We start from the raw sequence: 14,363 nt of genomic DNA, 5'->3' as shown, positions 1-14,363 counted from the left end.
GACTTCAAGGCAAAGGGTAAGAGAATAAAACGGATTTTCCAATGAGTTTTGTTTGTTTTCCAGAAGACGTCCTCCAAATACAGAGGAAGAAGCAGCTTGGCTTCTGTTGTGAGTGTGAACATCTCTCCCCAGCTTCCATCTCAGCCTCCTGGAGCTTGCCTTTAATGTGGCATATTATTTAAAAGAGGTTAGAAAGGAACTTTTGCCCTGAATGTAATTCAAATAAAATCCACTTGCCACTCCCCAGCACCTCCCAGCAACAGCTGGCACTCTATAGCACAAGAAGAAATCAAGGGTCAGCTCACCTGACCTCTCAGAATCTTAGTCCTAGATGATACCAAACCACAAGACAGAGAATCCAGGCTACACATAATAGAGCAGGACCTTGCTCAACTGTGACTTGGGAGAAAATACAGTAGAGGCCCCAATGCTACCGAAGGGTTTCCTATTATCAACTAGCTGACATCCCTCCACTTACTTCTTCTGTCCTATCCAATACTGCTTAGACGCAGCCTTCTAGGAGATCTTGTAAAAACTTTACTTTGAAAATTTTCAAGGTGTATGTTAAATGGAGACAAAAAGCCAAGAAAATGCCCATGATCATCTCTGTTGAGGGTCTGAAACAAATAAAAATCATAGTTCAAGATATTTCTTGGCTAACATTTCCCTATTTAACATGAAAGGCTCCACTGCCCCAATTCTCAGCCTTGCTGAGTTCAGGATTCTCCCTCCATTAGTTACAAGGACATATGTAAGCAAAAAGTCAACTTGGGTCAAAGGTTACAGTGGTAAAGCGGAGAAGCTAAGGTACCTGGAACAACTTCCCACAGAGCTTCACCTAGTTTCAACACCAAATTACCACCCACTCTTTTAACTAATTTCTTAAATCCCAAGGAGTTAAACAAATCATGCAATACAATCAGCACTGTCTGTTAAACTGTTCCCCAAAGCTGCTACTCAAATGAGTACAAAAGCTTCCTGTCCTTGGGAGCCAGGATTCTAAAGTGTAGGCCTCAGCCCTGGCTGGCTGAGGGATGAGCAGGTTGGGAAGGCCCAGGGAAGCAGCACCCATTTTTGGCCCCTGGACAGCTCCTTTACCTGTTTCCACTGGGGGATGGGAGCAGGGCGACCCTGCTCAGGTAGGCAGCAGGACGGCTGGCTGACCCCACGCTCTTGTGTCGGCTGTGACACACAGGCCAAGTATGGGTGGGGGACAGGACATGGAGACAAAACAAAATAAAATACATTAAGGTAGGAGAAGACACAAAAAAGATAACGGTGGACAGACACACATCTATGAGCGGGGAGTGGGAACAGACACAGAATTAATTCTTAGAAAGTTACATTTACAAAGGAAACAAAATACCCCACCCCACAAACCAAAAGCAAATACAAAAGGAAAAAAACGAAATCAGAAGCTGTAATTTTCACTCTCCTCTTCCCTAGCTCAAAGCTCTGAACCTAAACTACTAATTCTAGTTTGGAAAACTAAACTTTCTACTCAAAATGAGGAACACAACCTTCTCTTAGGGGCAAACTTCCTCCCAAGGAGAGCTTTCCAGACCTCCTGAGATGGGGCAGATCCCACAGTTGCCAGAGCTGCCAGGCAACCTCAGACGTCTACCAATGAACAGTATTATTCCTCTCTATGAGCCACAATACATATGACTGGAGTGTAAAAATTAATAACCAAAGGCTAAATGTGAGAAGAAGTTAATTCTGGCCAGACTCCAAGCAAAGTCAGTACCCCCCTCACCCCTGGTCCTTAGAACAATGGCTGATATGTATGGAAAAAGCTGAAGAAAGAGAGTAAAAGAATAAAAAGAATGGGCTCCCTTTCCTTTGGATGTTCTCTCAGGTCCCTGGGAGCTCTGTAAGAAACTTCTTGCACTTATCTCCAAATCCTAGCACCTCCTCTTATAAGAAGTCTTAGTGACTTTCAAATAAGCAAGAGGGGAGGGAAGACCTAACAAAGACATCTCAAGTCAAATGCTTCTGTCTAGCACTCTCAAGTTAGTACCCATGATGACTCTTTAAAATGTTCATAATTCCTGACCTAGTTCAAGGATAGCCTACGAAAACCATCCACAATACACAAAAGAAGATTTCTCACAAGAACATTTTTTATACTTCATACTTCATACTTTTTCATACTTCATCATGAAAGATGAACAACATCAAAAACATCCAACACCAGAGGAAGAGTTAAGAAAAGCACAGACACACATGGATCGGAAGATGCTTGTAGAGTTTGGAACAACATGGGAATATGCCCAAAGTTACACGAACAAAGCAGAACACAAAGTGTATCTTCCAAATGACCTCAACTATAAAAACAAAAATGCACTGAAAACAGAGAAAGAAATATAAAAAAATGTTAACAGAATTAGAGGTGTTTTGATTACCTTTATTATTCTCTCCAGCATTTTCCTTAGTTAAGCATCTATCTCTTTAATAATTCAACTTGTGCACATATGTGAGCATATAAATATGTATAGATATTTATAAAACTTCAAATGCCTCTTCTGAATTTTTGCCACAGACACCTCAGACATGAATGGTGAGGAGAAAGCAGTGCTGAAAGCATGGGAGGAGCTTATCAAAAGCTTTTCTCGGCCACAGTCAGACAAGGAGAAAACCAGACACAGTCATGAGGGTCTGAGTGCTCGGCTGAGACACACCCTGTCCCACTTCATTTGACTGAGAAGATCCCTCCTTCTTATATGGCCAGACCAAGCATGGATGGGTGAGATACGAAGTGGGGCTTACCTGTCTCCTCATACCAGTGGACTGTGGGGGTGCATTCTCTTCAAATTTGGCCAACAATTGGGTCGCCATGTACTTCACTTTGTTCTGATTGCCAAGGGCCACATCCATCCTCCTGTCTGTCAGGGTGCTCACCAGTGTGGGCCTTCCTCCTCTGTAACCACGGGGCACATCCTCCTGACAAACACCAACACCCAAGAACCGGCCTTGGTTAGAGAAGTCCCCCACAGATGCCCTTCCCTCAAAGGAGTGCAGCCAGTGCCTGGCATGGCAGCTGCTATTTTTGCTTTAGCTTAACAGCTTTCTTCAAGGTTCTAAACTCCAGAGGCAGTCAGCAAGACTTTGGTGCATGGGGCAGTATAAAGAGGTATCTGGACTTGGGCTGGTGTTGTCCTATCTCAAGAAAGCCATTGCCCCCGGCAAAATGTAAAATTCTGAAGAGAGAGGAAAGCACTAGTGCACACACGTGTGTGTATGCTTCCTTAGATGCTCTCCAAAACACTGTACAAAGGCAAAAGCCTATTGAAAAAGCAGCTGCTCACAGAAATTCTCATAAAAATGAATATGAAAAGATCTAGCAATATCAATTTGGAAATTAATTTCAGCCCCAATGGGCAATTCAGTATGACCATTCTAGCAAATCCCAGCTAAATCTTACCTCTTCCGATTGACTGGTCTTTCTCCTCTTTCCAGCACCTTCCAAGTCCTTTTCCTTTTTATCCTATATCAAGAGAGGAGGGAGACTGCATTATCCTAGTCACCATACCTCACCCGTAGGTTTGTAGCAGGTCAAAAACTTCCTCTATTTACCTTGGGAGAACGCTTCCGAGAGATGGTCTGCCCAAGTTTGCTGAGGAAGGAGATGGGGGATTTGGTGCTGGCTATAAGAACTGCTTTCTCCTCGGCATTCAGGTCCAGGGCATCTGTGAACAGGAAGCAATGTTGAGCACAGCCCTGGAGGGGGCTTCAAAGTACTGACCAGAACTACACTCCTTGCAGGTGGCTCACAGAACCCCAGAAAACTTTAAAGGTTCATCTGCTCTGACAAAAGCAAGAGGAACTCAGTGGAAAATTCAATAAAGAAATGCACACTATGGTCTGGATGTTGAGCTTTCTTTTCCATCCATGTTAACAGAACCAACTCTTCTTTCCAATCCATTGCAGTCACAAAACCCTCCACTTTTCGCTTTTCAAACGTTACAATCTGCCTATGATTGTTAGTTACAACAGACTGCTAAAGCCTCACTGTTGTGACAAAAACTTCAAGGTAGAGGGAGAAAGGGAGGAAGGATACATAGCTCAGGGTCATTGGCTTTGATGATGCAGGCAACCATGTACACAGGCACACATAACAGGAAGGCTCTCCCTAAATAGGCTCTCCCTAAACAGATTTGAGAGTTGTGGATTCCTGTTGTAAGAACTTCATATCTGATCAGAAAAAGCTATGGACATCTGTAAGAGTACACACTGTGGAACCACAAACTCTATGGATTATAATGTTTTATTAGTAACAACAGTAATTTAAAAAGTAATCAAAATTAATAATATACGGCTGATATTAAATGACTGTTTGCCAAACACTCTCCTTAGCTCATCAGTTTTATGTTATATGTACATAAAATCCAGTTTATGGATGGCGAAACTGAGGCACAGGGAAATTTAGTGACTTGCCTAAGGTCAAACAGGTGCAAGTACTGGGAAGTAAATCCAGGTTGGGTACCACGGTCAACACTCTAAAGCAATATGTGTACTGACTTACTCTGAGGGACAATAAATGATAACAGGAATATTTTTTGGTAGCATTTTGGTAGACTGAGGCAGCAGGCTGAGGGCCAAAGACTTTGAAAAACACTAAAAGGTTGGAGAAGAGAGAGAAGCCAGAGAAGGAACAGTTACAGAAGAAAGAGAATGAAGCAAACAAGTACAGGACCACAGAGGCCAACGAGAAGAGAGAATTTCAAGAAAAAGAATACCATTCCATAGTGCTAAATAATGCAGAAAAGCCAAGTGAGTGAGAGATGCAAAATGAGAAAAGAATGCAGATTGGGTGATTCTTCACGACTATAAAGAATAGTTTTTGGCAGAGCAGTTAAAACAGAAGCCGGGGGGTGCCAGGGTGGCTCAGTGGGTTAAAGCCTCTGCCTTCAGCTCAGGTCATGATCCCAGGGTCCTGGGATTGAGCCCTGCATTGAGCCCTGCTTCCCCCCCCCCTCTCTCTACCTGCCTCTCTGCCTACTTGTGATCAGTCAAATAAATAAAATCTTAAAAAAAAAAAAAAAAAAGAAGAAGCCGGGTTGCAAAGTGTTGCAAAGTTTAGGCCTTAGGAGGCAGAGGTCCTACTTAGAACAAACCACTTTTTTTAAAAAAGCTGGCTCTGAGAGGAAGGGTATAAGGGAGTAGTAGAGTCAAGGAAAACATTTTGCAAAGGAATGATTTTTGCAAACTCATAGGCTTAGTGAGAAAGATTTGGGGAAAGAAATAATGGCTGAGAACATACTAGTCAAGAAGGAAAAAATAATGGAGCAAAGTTCCAGAGCCTTACCCAGACTGCCAACCAATAATAATACAGAGTAAGTGCAGGTTTGCTTCTGGTGGTACTAACGAAGGACGTGGTTAGAAGGGAAGAAAGAAAAGCTGGGAAAAAACAGAAAAAATGGAGGCCTTCCATACCCGTGCCCGCCAGCCCTTACCACTGGATGGGAGTGAGTCCTTGAACATCTCATAGAACTGAGTCAGGTACATCACCATAGAAAGCTTGTCAGGCTCCCCCACCGAGGCCATTTCTTTGCCTGTCATGATGGGAGAAATGCCCAGTTCCTTCTCAGCAATATCAAAGGCCAGCTGGTTATTCTTCTCCACATTTTGCTCATCCAAAGAATCAAAATCTCTAAGAAAAACAGAAGGAGAAAAACATAGGAAGGAGGGTTGCTTATCCTCAGGCCAGAAAACACAGTATCAGTAGAGTCATCATCATTTCCTTCGTCTTTCAGCTAAAATCCAGGGTGCGGGGTTTACTGCAATTTGAGAGCCAACCTGCTCTTCTCACCTTTTGGTCTCCTCCCTTACACCAATAAAATGCAAATCATCCTCAAGGAGAAGAAATGACTAAAGATCTACCCAGAAAGTAAAAAAGGAGGGAAAAGTTGAAGAACTACTCTCATTTTCCCAATAATGTAAACTTCTTACTAAAAGGTAAGCCCAAGAATAGGAACTATCTTTAATATGTATCCTCGTATGTGATCTGTACATATTACACTAATGCTCAATAATGATGAATATCCTATTTGGATCAGACTGCTTCTAAAGGCTTAGGACTATTACCCGCTGTGTCATTTGGACCAGACGAGCTGTTGATGCACTAAATCAGCTCTGGTAAATCTTATTCAGCCTTCTACGTGAAGGGAAATACCAAAACCTTCCTCAAAAGATGTTTCTGAGGCTAAATTTCCCGAGTTTTCCCAAGTACTTAAATTAACAAACACTTCCCGCTGTGTCTCAAGCTTCTTGCCATTCGATGAAGTAAAGACCGAGACCATTCTTCTTTAAGGGGTGATTTCAGATCAACTGGCAGGCCTTATTTTGTGTTAACCTTCTACTGACTCCGTAGCAAGGTTTTCATTTTTCTAAATGCTTTTTCTTTATAGATTAAGTCTATTAAACCAGGAAGGCCTCATCCTGAATGACGTCATTATAGTCTAAACGGTGCCAAATCACCTACCCCCACTGCTTTGTGTTCTGTTACATGGAACTTCCCTAGACCTTCTGCAGGCAGCCTTCTCCCTCTACCACACCCCACCTCACCTGCTAGCTTCCCTTCAGCTACTTTTGCCTCCATTTCCTTTTCTTTCCTGCCTTCCCTTTGGAAGAGAACAGATTCACCCAGTCTTCTGCCATTCATCACAATCCTTCTCAAACTACTCCTTTTTCTTCTCCTGTCCTTTCTTGATGGGGGGTGGGGAGGTCCTACATTCATTTACCAACCTCTGCATTACCTATGGGACAGGAGCACTGGAGATCACTTAGCTTTATCTAAATAAATCAGAAATTCTTATTCCAAAACCATATATGTAAGGCCGTTTCTAGTAGCTCTGGCCTTATTAATTTATAACTTAATATAAACAGGAACTATGTTTTTTAGGTTTCCTTAAGCAATCATTAAAGCAAATGCACAAATTTGGGCCCTAATGAAAAGGACAGGCAGCCAAAATAATTCAACAGTCTTTTCTTCTGTTTCTGGATCTTCCTGTTTGGCTTCCATGGTAACGAATGCCTATGGGGGAAATCTGAAGGCACTGGTCTCTGTAGTTGACCTGGGGTCATCCTATTGTAGTGATTTTGCATTTAGGTGAATAAAGAATGGCCAAAGGAGAGGGTGTCACTGATATAAGCGAGTAAGGTAGCCTGAATCTTATGGGCCTGGGCATAGTATATTTGCAAAAGGCACAATTCTTAACAGAGAAAATACCAATGAACCATGATAAATTGGGTAAGCATTCACTGCTTTTGAGTTTGTTGGTAGTGACATATTTGCCTTCAGCCAGCCAAATGTTCTAGTGAGGTTTTCCTTATGACCACCAGCATCTGGGAAATAGATGGCTGAAATGAAGAGTTCAACTTGGGGCCAATAAACAGAGTTTTCCTTTGTGTGATGTTAATAGGCCCAGGTGGGTATTAAAACCAGTCTTTGACCTTCTGAGTGCTGTGATTTTTAAAACTTCAGCTGGATTCAGCTACACGATGCTTGACACAAGTTTTAAATATAACTAACTTGAAATTAATCACTGCTTCCTAGAAAAAAGTATCTTGCTATGTATCTCATTTTAGGAAGAAATGCAAAATTTGGCTACCTGATAGCAAAATACTCTGAGGTCCTGAGCAAATACAAAATGAAACACAAAGTTTGTCACAACTTACATCAGATCAGGGCGGTACCTATGGATGATCGCACATAAGGCCAGTCCACTTTTCCAAGACATAGTGAGATCTGTCACATTTACCCCTGCATAGCCATCTGTCTGCCTTTGGCACCAACCCAGCAGTTTGCTTGAACGAGCTACAGACTCTAAAACAAAAACAAAAAAATCATCAGAAGTGTGGTCACCTGGTAGCATTGATGTAGGATCCTCCTTGTAGTACACATATCGGTTTAAAAACTTACTAAAGGCAGGAACAAAACAGTTATCACTGTTTTTCAAAAATAAAAAGCTATGTAATTGGTATCACGATAGTGGAATTTTAGGTAGATAAGAAACTACCAAATTTACCCAGTATCTGATTTCAACACCAGTCCCTCTAATAGAATGGTAAGTCACAAGAGGAATGATCTGGATCTGCTGGTCCTGAAGCCCGGGGTCCTTGCAGCACTCTTGGATACTGACTTAGCTGGAAGGGCACCATCTACTGACCTGTTACCCCACCTACAGAAGGTCTAGAAGCGCGGCTTGGCAGCTAGCTGAAGAAGCTCCTTCCCTTCAAATTATACTGGGAGGAGTAGAGCAATAAAGAGTATGTTCTCTCTAGCAATACATTAAACCAATAATGCGCAAAGCCCACTCTTACACATTCCAGGGTACAGAGTGATTTGGCAAATGAAGAAACTCTGTAGGATTACATTGGCAAGGCCAAAGACCCTGGACCAGAACAGTCCCCCAGGCCAGAACTGGCACTCCATATTATAAATGATCACAACTTGAAAAAGAGAACACATTAACACATACACTTGGATGTTTTCAGTTCACCGCTGTGTCTTCTTAAACACGGATGGCCTTTCTAAAAGTCCATTTTTCTTAACTGCATCAGAGGAGCTCTGATATGGAGCATTTAGAAGAATCTGTGAATTCCTATTTGTGTCCAAGAATGTCTGCTCTCTTACCTTTGGCAGCTGGAAATATCTAATCTTGTATGAAGTCATTTAGTGACTTGGGAACATAAGATAAAAACTGTATTATCATAAAAACCCTGTTTCATTTAAGTTTTTCAGTGAAAATTTATTCTAAAACTATACAGAGAAACACTCCTGCTGTTATCATCATAAATCAGAAATTTACTTCAGAAATTAACTTTGTTCAGATGTCTCCCAAATCTGTTTTTCCACCAACCCAACATGTACTGGGCAACTTCAACATTCCAGGCTCTAAAATGATAGTGACAAAGGTTTACTGCCTGCTTTCAAGTAGATGACACCTGAGTGGACACAGACGAAAATGCTTCCAACTGCCTGTTGGTTGTGAAATCCACCCTGATATTGCAATAACATGTCAAACTCAAAACAGACTCAAACCTTCTATCCTCCTGCTTCCTTGTCCAAACTGATGGCGGCACCATCTGCAACCATCTCTTGACCCATGCAACCAAACTGCCGATGCCTATTGATTCTGGCTCTAGAATATACTCTCACTTGCATAATGAATAACGACAATGACAAAAATGGCTGCCATTTGTGACCATGGTGGAAGTAGCTATTTCTTATGCCCATTTAACAGAAAAGGAAACCAAAGTTCAGAGGTGCAACATAACCTATTCTGGCCCTCAAATTTCACAAATGGCAAAGCTTGGACTGGGACACAGTTGCACCTGGCTCCAAAGTCAGAGTTCTTCTAACTACGCTCCACTCCCTTGTCCGTCCTCGACATGAGCATCAGATTCAGGCCTTCACCACCGTTAGCTTGACTGCTACAATGTACTTCTAACTAGTGGCCCTGCCTCTCGCATTTCCCTTCTCCATTCCATCTTCCATGTAGCTGACTAGGTACATTCATTCTGCTCTCATTTTAAAAAAATCTACAGGGGCCCTTCAGTGAACACAAAATATGGAATGGCTTTTATCCCTCATAACTGTATCCTGGCAATGTCGTAGTACTCAGCTAAAATGCCACTGCTTTTTCCTAAAGTCTCCCCCAAGAAACCTTAGTTGGTGTGGGTATGTGCTCACTTCCTCTCTCTCAACAGCATTTATATCTGATTTCTCTGGGTTCTGCCCTGATATTCTTGACATTTCTGGCTAGGCAATTCTTTGTTGTGGGGAGCTGACCTGTGCACTATAGGAGGTTTAGCACCCTCCCCCAGTCATGACAATCTAAAATGTCTGCAAATGCTACCAAATGTTCCCTGGGGCCAAAATCACCCCAGTTGAGAACCACGGCCTTATACAGTACTGTGTGCACTACCAGCTCAGTAAGTTCAGACTTCTCTGAATAGGGTACTCGCATTTAATAGGTCATTGCCAGAACTCACCGTTGCGAGTCAACTTTGGGGTAGTTCGGGAATTCACCAGGTTCTCCATTTCTAGATGAATATCTTTTGTTTCCCCAGTATCATATAAATGGCGCACCTGGCAGAAAGTTAAGAAGGAAAATCAAACACCACTTAACAAGTTCCCACCTGAGAGCAAAATGAAAGACTAAGATAGCAGGTTGGGCAAAGTTCAGATAAAAGCTATGACAATGACCTTTAAATCCTTTCTAGAATGTGTTGGGGTTACATGTAAACAAATACAGACTAGTGTAAAAAAGTTGTGCTAAAAATTAGCTACTCAGCCAAGGAGGGCCCCTTGATAGTCACTATTGAACCATTAATACTGCCCATTGATAGCAGGTCTCACAGGCCCCTTAAATAGAGGTATATAGAAGGCTTAGAGCCATAAACTTCAGATAGAAAGTGAATAAAAAATTACACAAGTACAGAGGCAAATATGTTGAACGGACCGCTTTCTTTTACATTTTTTTTTTAATTTTTATTTTTTCAGCATAACAATATTCATTATTTTTGCACCACACCCAGTGGTCTATGCAATCCGTGCCCTCTACAATACCCACCACCTGGTGCCCCCAACCTCCCACCCCCCACCCCTTCAAAATTCTCAGATCGTTTTTCAGAGTCCATAGTCTCTCATGGTTGAACGGACCGCTTTCTAAAAACTGTTGGGTTCTTTGGGATTATAGCGCTTTGTCAAATGTCATTCTCAATGCAATTTTAAGGCTTTAGACATTGTGAGAAATGACTCAGCAGTGTAACAGAACTGACCAACAGTATCTTTAACTTGCACAGAAGATACTAATTTTCAAAGTCAGTCTGTTCAAGTGAACAATCTCATTTGCCCTCACAATGGTCCCGTGAATAGCAGGACTATCACCTCCACTTTATTGATGAAGAAACTGGGGTTCAGAGAAGACGGGATGACACATCCACATCAAAGTGATGGGTGGCAATAATGCAAGAAGTTCCATTTCCTGAGTAGTGAGCAAGTACTCTCTCCCCTACAACATGCAGCTTGAATGAGAAAGTCCCGGAGAAAATCCTGGATCCACCATTTTGGTCACCTGGGATCTTCTGGCAAGATCTTCAAAAACTCCCTCCCTTAGCTGCTCAATCTATTGAGGGAAAGTGATACCATTCCAGGGAGACATCTACTTGGATTATGAAAGAAGTGTATGTATACGGTATTAACAGACATATTTCAGTGTTTCAGAGGCCTGATCCATCCTGAATATGGGCTTAGATGTAGATAACTGACTAGAAGGCTCTTACCTGGCTCGGGCGGAGGAAGTTGACGTTAATGTTGGGGTATCTGGTGACAGGGTCAATGCTGTATTGGCTGAAGTTTTTACTCACATTTTCAGGGGTGGTCTGAGGCAGCAACCTATAAATGCTTTCTCTGCAAGAACATACAACAATTTACTCAGAGCAGTGACAAGCACCATACATATCTCCTTCTCCTTTGACAATATTCCTATTTTCTGTCAATATCCCAAATAATCTGAAGGATATGACGGGTCCTCATCATTGGCCATTTTTCTCCAAACCTACATCAGCCCTTGCTCCCATTCCCACTACTCCAGTGATTCCACAGGCACTGGACTGGTTGAGGACCAGTAGCAAGAGCAAGTACACCGTGGTGGGTTGAGATAAAAAGCCTGATTCTAATTTAAAAGGCAAATAATTTACTCTTTTGTTTTTTTCAAGTAGGCCAATATTTACGAAAACCACAGATGAAAAAAGAACTTGCCACTAAACTTGCTCAGAGTACCTTAGATAACAGACTTAAAATGCTATCAACCACCGACTACACCCAGGAAATCTTATTTCTCTAGTTTTTCTGGTCAAGGCATTTGTTCTTTATTAGCAAACAAATCCTAGGACTCTTACCTCATATGCAATAATCTCCTTCAACATATCTGACATTTGAAAGTTTGAGAAATATTTGCAAGCAATTTGGGGTTTTCTTTTGAATCCAAAGTCACTTTGTATTTCTTTTCTTATGTTAGTATGTCCCCTGCTACCATACTGATTTCATTAGTGCAAGTCTTTCTACTTTAAGGATGGGAAGATTTAATGTACTATGCTTACGTATTTGTTCATGTGACTGCCATAAAGGAATCAGATACTGTTCCTTAAAGGAATACAAAGATTCAGATACCATTTGTCAGTAATAAATTTAATTTGGAAAGAAATAAGAGCACTTAAATTAGATAGTTTTACATATCTATGACTTTATTAATCATTATCTTGCTTTTCTTCTCTTAAATATGAAAACATCTTTAATTAAGAAAGCAGGAGAGAGAGAGAGAGAGAAGGAAGAAAACCTGTACTCTGCGTGAGGAGCAAACCACTCATCACTCCCGGGAAAGGGACCCGTGGCTACTTCCCATTACCTCTCGGCCAGGACCTCCAAGGGGCTTGTTCCTAGAGACCAACTTCGTACCATCCAGGCTGAGTCCATAGCAGCTAGAAATCCTCGGGCTATTCCTGTCCCCATTGGCCAAAAAGGCTATGAAGGAACAGAAAACAAAGAATTAAAATAAATTACCTTTCAAAAGAGGGAAACTAAACTAAGAGAGAAAGTCTGCTGTTGACGGTACTGTTTGGCAACTGTTCATAAACCGGCAGAACAAATCACAAAAGCTGCAGAGCTTCCATCCATAGTGAGCGACCTCCTTACTTCCTGGGGTATCTCTGCAGGGAGTCTACCTCTGCTGCACCATGCTGTAGGCACTCGCTCTGCAACCTGGGATACTCCCGTTGTTCCTCATTATCACCGCTTCCTTACTACTGCCTCTACTATAAAGCGCTGCCACCCTTACCACTCACCTCCAGGAGGCTGTCCCCAACCAGGGCCACTAGTAATGGGTGTCCATTCTGCTCCCGCACCAAGGCAGCATTCTCAGAGGCGTACATACAAGTGAAGTCGAACATGGCCACATCAGGCTGCCCATAGTGATTGATGGCAAAATCCAGAGAAGGCAGCTGTTGCTGAGTGGAGAAGTCAGCCGCCTCCCTGGCATAGTTCAGCAGAGCCTCTTGGTCCACATTCTCCCGGGAAAGCAAGAGCTCTGTGTCAGCGTAGTCCTGTCTCCAGAGAGAGAAAAGGGTCGAAGGAAAAGCCCCACTAGAGCCACACTATACATGTCAGATATAAGCTAGTTTCACAGCCTCTCCCTTCTTCCTAAAGTGATTTCATATTCCAAAACAAGTCTTCTACACAAATTAAAGAGAAAAGGAGAGGCTGTTTCTTTTGAAAAATTTTTTATTTGTTTTTTAAAAAAGATTATTTATTTATTTGAGAGAGAGAAAGCAGAGAGACAGCACAGGAAGGGGCGGGTGCAGAGGGAGGAGGAGAAGCAGGCTCCCCACTGGGTAAACTAGGACCTTGGGATCATGACCTGAGCTGAGCTGAAGGTAGATGCTTAACTGTCTTAGCCACCCAGGTGGTCCTTCTTTAAAAAAAAATAAAAAATAAAAAATAAATAATAAATAATAAATAAATAAATATTTATTTATTTGAGAGAGATAGAGAACACGGTGGGGATAGGGAGGGCGAGAGGTAGAGAGACAGAATCCCAAGCAGACTCCCTGCTAAGCATGGAACTTGATGACCCCACAACCCTAAGATCATGACCTGAGCCAAAATCAAGAGTCAGATGCTCAACCAACTCAGCCACCTGGGTGCCCCATGGGGGAGGCTGTTTCTAAAAGAGCACAGGTTTGCTGCCTGGTGTTTCCATTTACTTGGAGCATGTCATACTTCTTTAATCTTGCCTAATCCAACTCATGGAGTTGTTTTGAATATCAAATAAAATAATTTATGTGATGGTACTTTTATTTTTTTTTAAATATTTTATTTATTTATTTGACAGAGAGAGAGATCACAAGTAGGCAGAGAGGCAGGCAGAGAGAGTGAGAGGTAAGCAGGCTCCCTGCCGAGCAGAGAGCCCGTTGTGGGACTTGATCCCAGGATCCTGAGATCATGACCCGAGCCAAAGGCAGCGGCTTAAACCACTGAGCCACCCAGGCGCCCGTGATGGTACTTTCTAAACTGAAAACATATTTTATAATTTATGTTATATTGGCGATCGTTATCTTCTGGGTAACAAATAGCTTCTGGCAAATGGGAACATATGAAATACTCAGCATTGTGTAATTCATCAAACCCAAAGGAAGCACCTGAAAGCTCTAGTGCCAAAAAGATGCGAGGTGGGAGCAACAGCAGCCAGGGGGTGAGAAGAAATACACTGAAAATGGAACAGAGGCTTTCAAAATAAGATTCTGAAAGGCTCCATAGAAATCCACCAACAAAGAAAAACAATGATGAGAGGAAAATG

At 42.2% G+C, this 14,363-nt stretch overlaps 1 protein-coding gene across 26 annotated transcripts in view; it reads right to left on the bottom strand.

The window, feature by feature from the left end:
* The window catches only part of MICAL3 (microtubule associated monooxygenase, calponin and LIM domain containing 3), a 214,573-nt gene that overhangs the window by 92,045 nt on the left and 108,165 nt on the right, over positions 1-14,363 (bottom strand). For 22 of the 26 annotated variants that reach the window (XM_047741596.1, XM_047741598.1, XM_047741595.1 and 19 more), the window contains exons 8-17: positions 12,853-13,110; positions 12,417-12,532; positions 11,293-11,419; positions 10,000-10,096; positions 7,681-7,828; positions 5,457-5,653; positions 3,577-3,689; positions 3,425-3,487; positions 2,770-2,943; positions 1,099-1,182 (exon numbers count right to left, since the gene is read on the bottom strand). In XM_047741596.1, the coding sequence (XP_047597552.1) occupies positions 1,099-1,182; positions 2,770-2,943; positions 3,425-3,487; positions 3,577-3,689; positions 5,457-5,653; positions 7,681-7,828; positions 10,000-10,096; positions 11,293-11,419; positions 12,417-12,532; positions 12,853-13,110 (1,377 nt within the window). The remainder of the gene's footprint in view (positions 1-1,098; positions 1,183-2,769; positions 2,944-3,424; positions 3,488-3,576; positions 3,690-5,456; positions 5,654-7,680; positions 7,829-9,999; positions 10,097-11,292; positions 11,420-12,416; positions 12,533-12,852; positions 13,111-14,363) is intronic. The other 4 variants (XM_047741618.1, XM_047741619.1, XM_047741620.1 and 1 more) reach the window with 1 other exon arrangement.

Source organism: Lutra lutra, chromosome 8 (genome assembly GCF_902655055.1).
Source record: "Lutra lutra chromosome 8, mLutLut1.2, whole genome shotgun sequence".
NCBI classification, from domain to species: domain Eukaryota; kingdom Metazoa; phylum Chordata; class Mammalia; order Carnivora; family Mustelidae; genus Lutra; species Lutra lutra.
The sequence above is the reverse complement of the archived record's forward strand: the minus strand, read 5'-3'. Positions and strand labels throughout refer to the sequence as shown.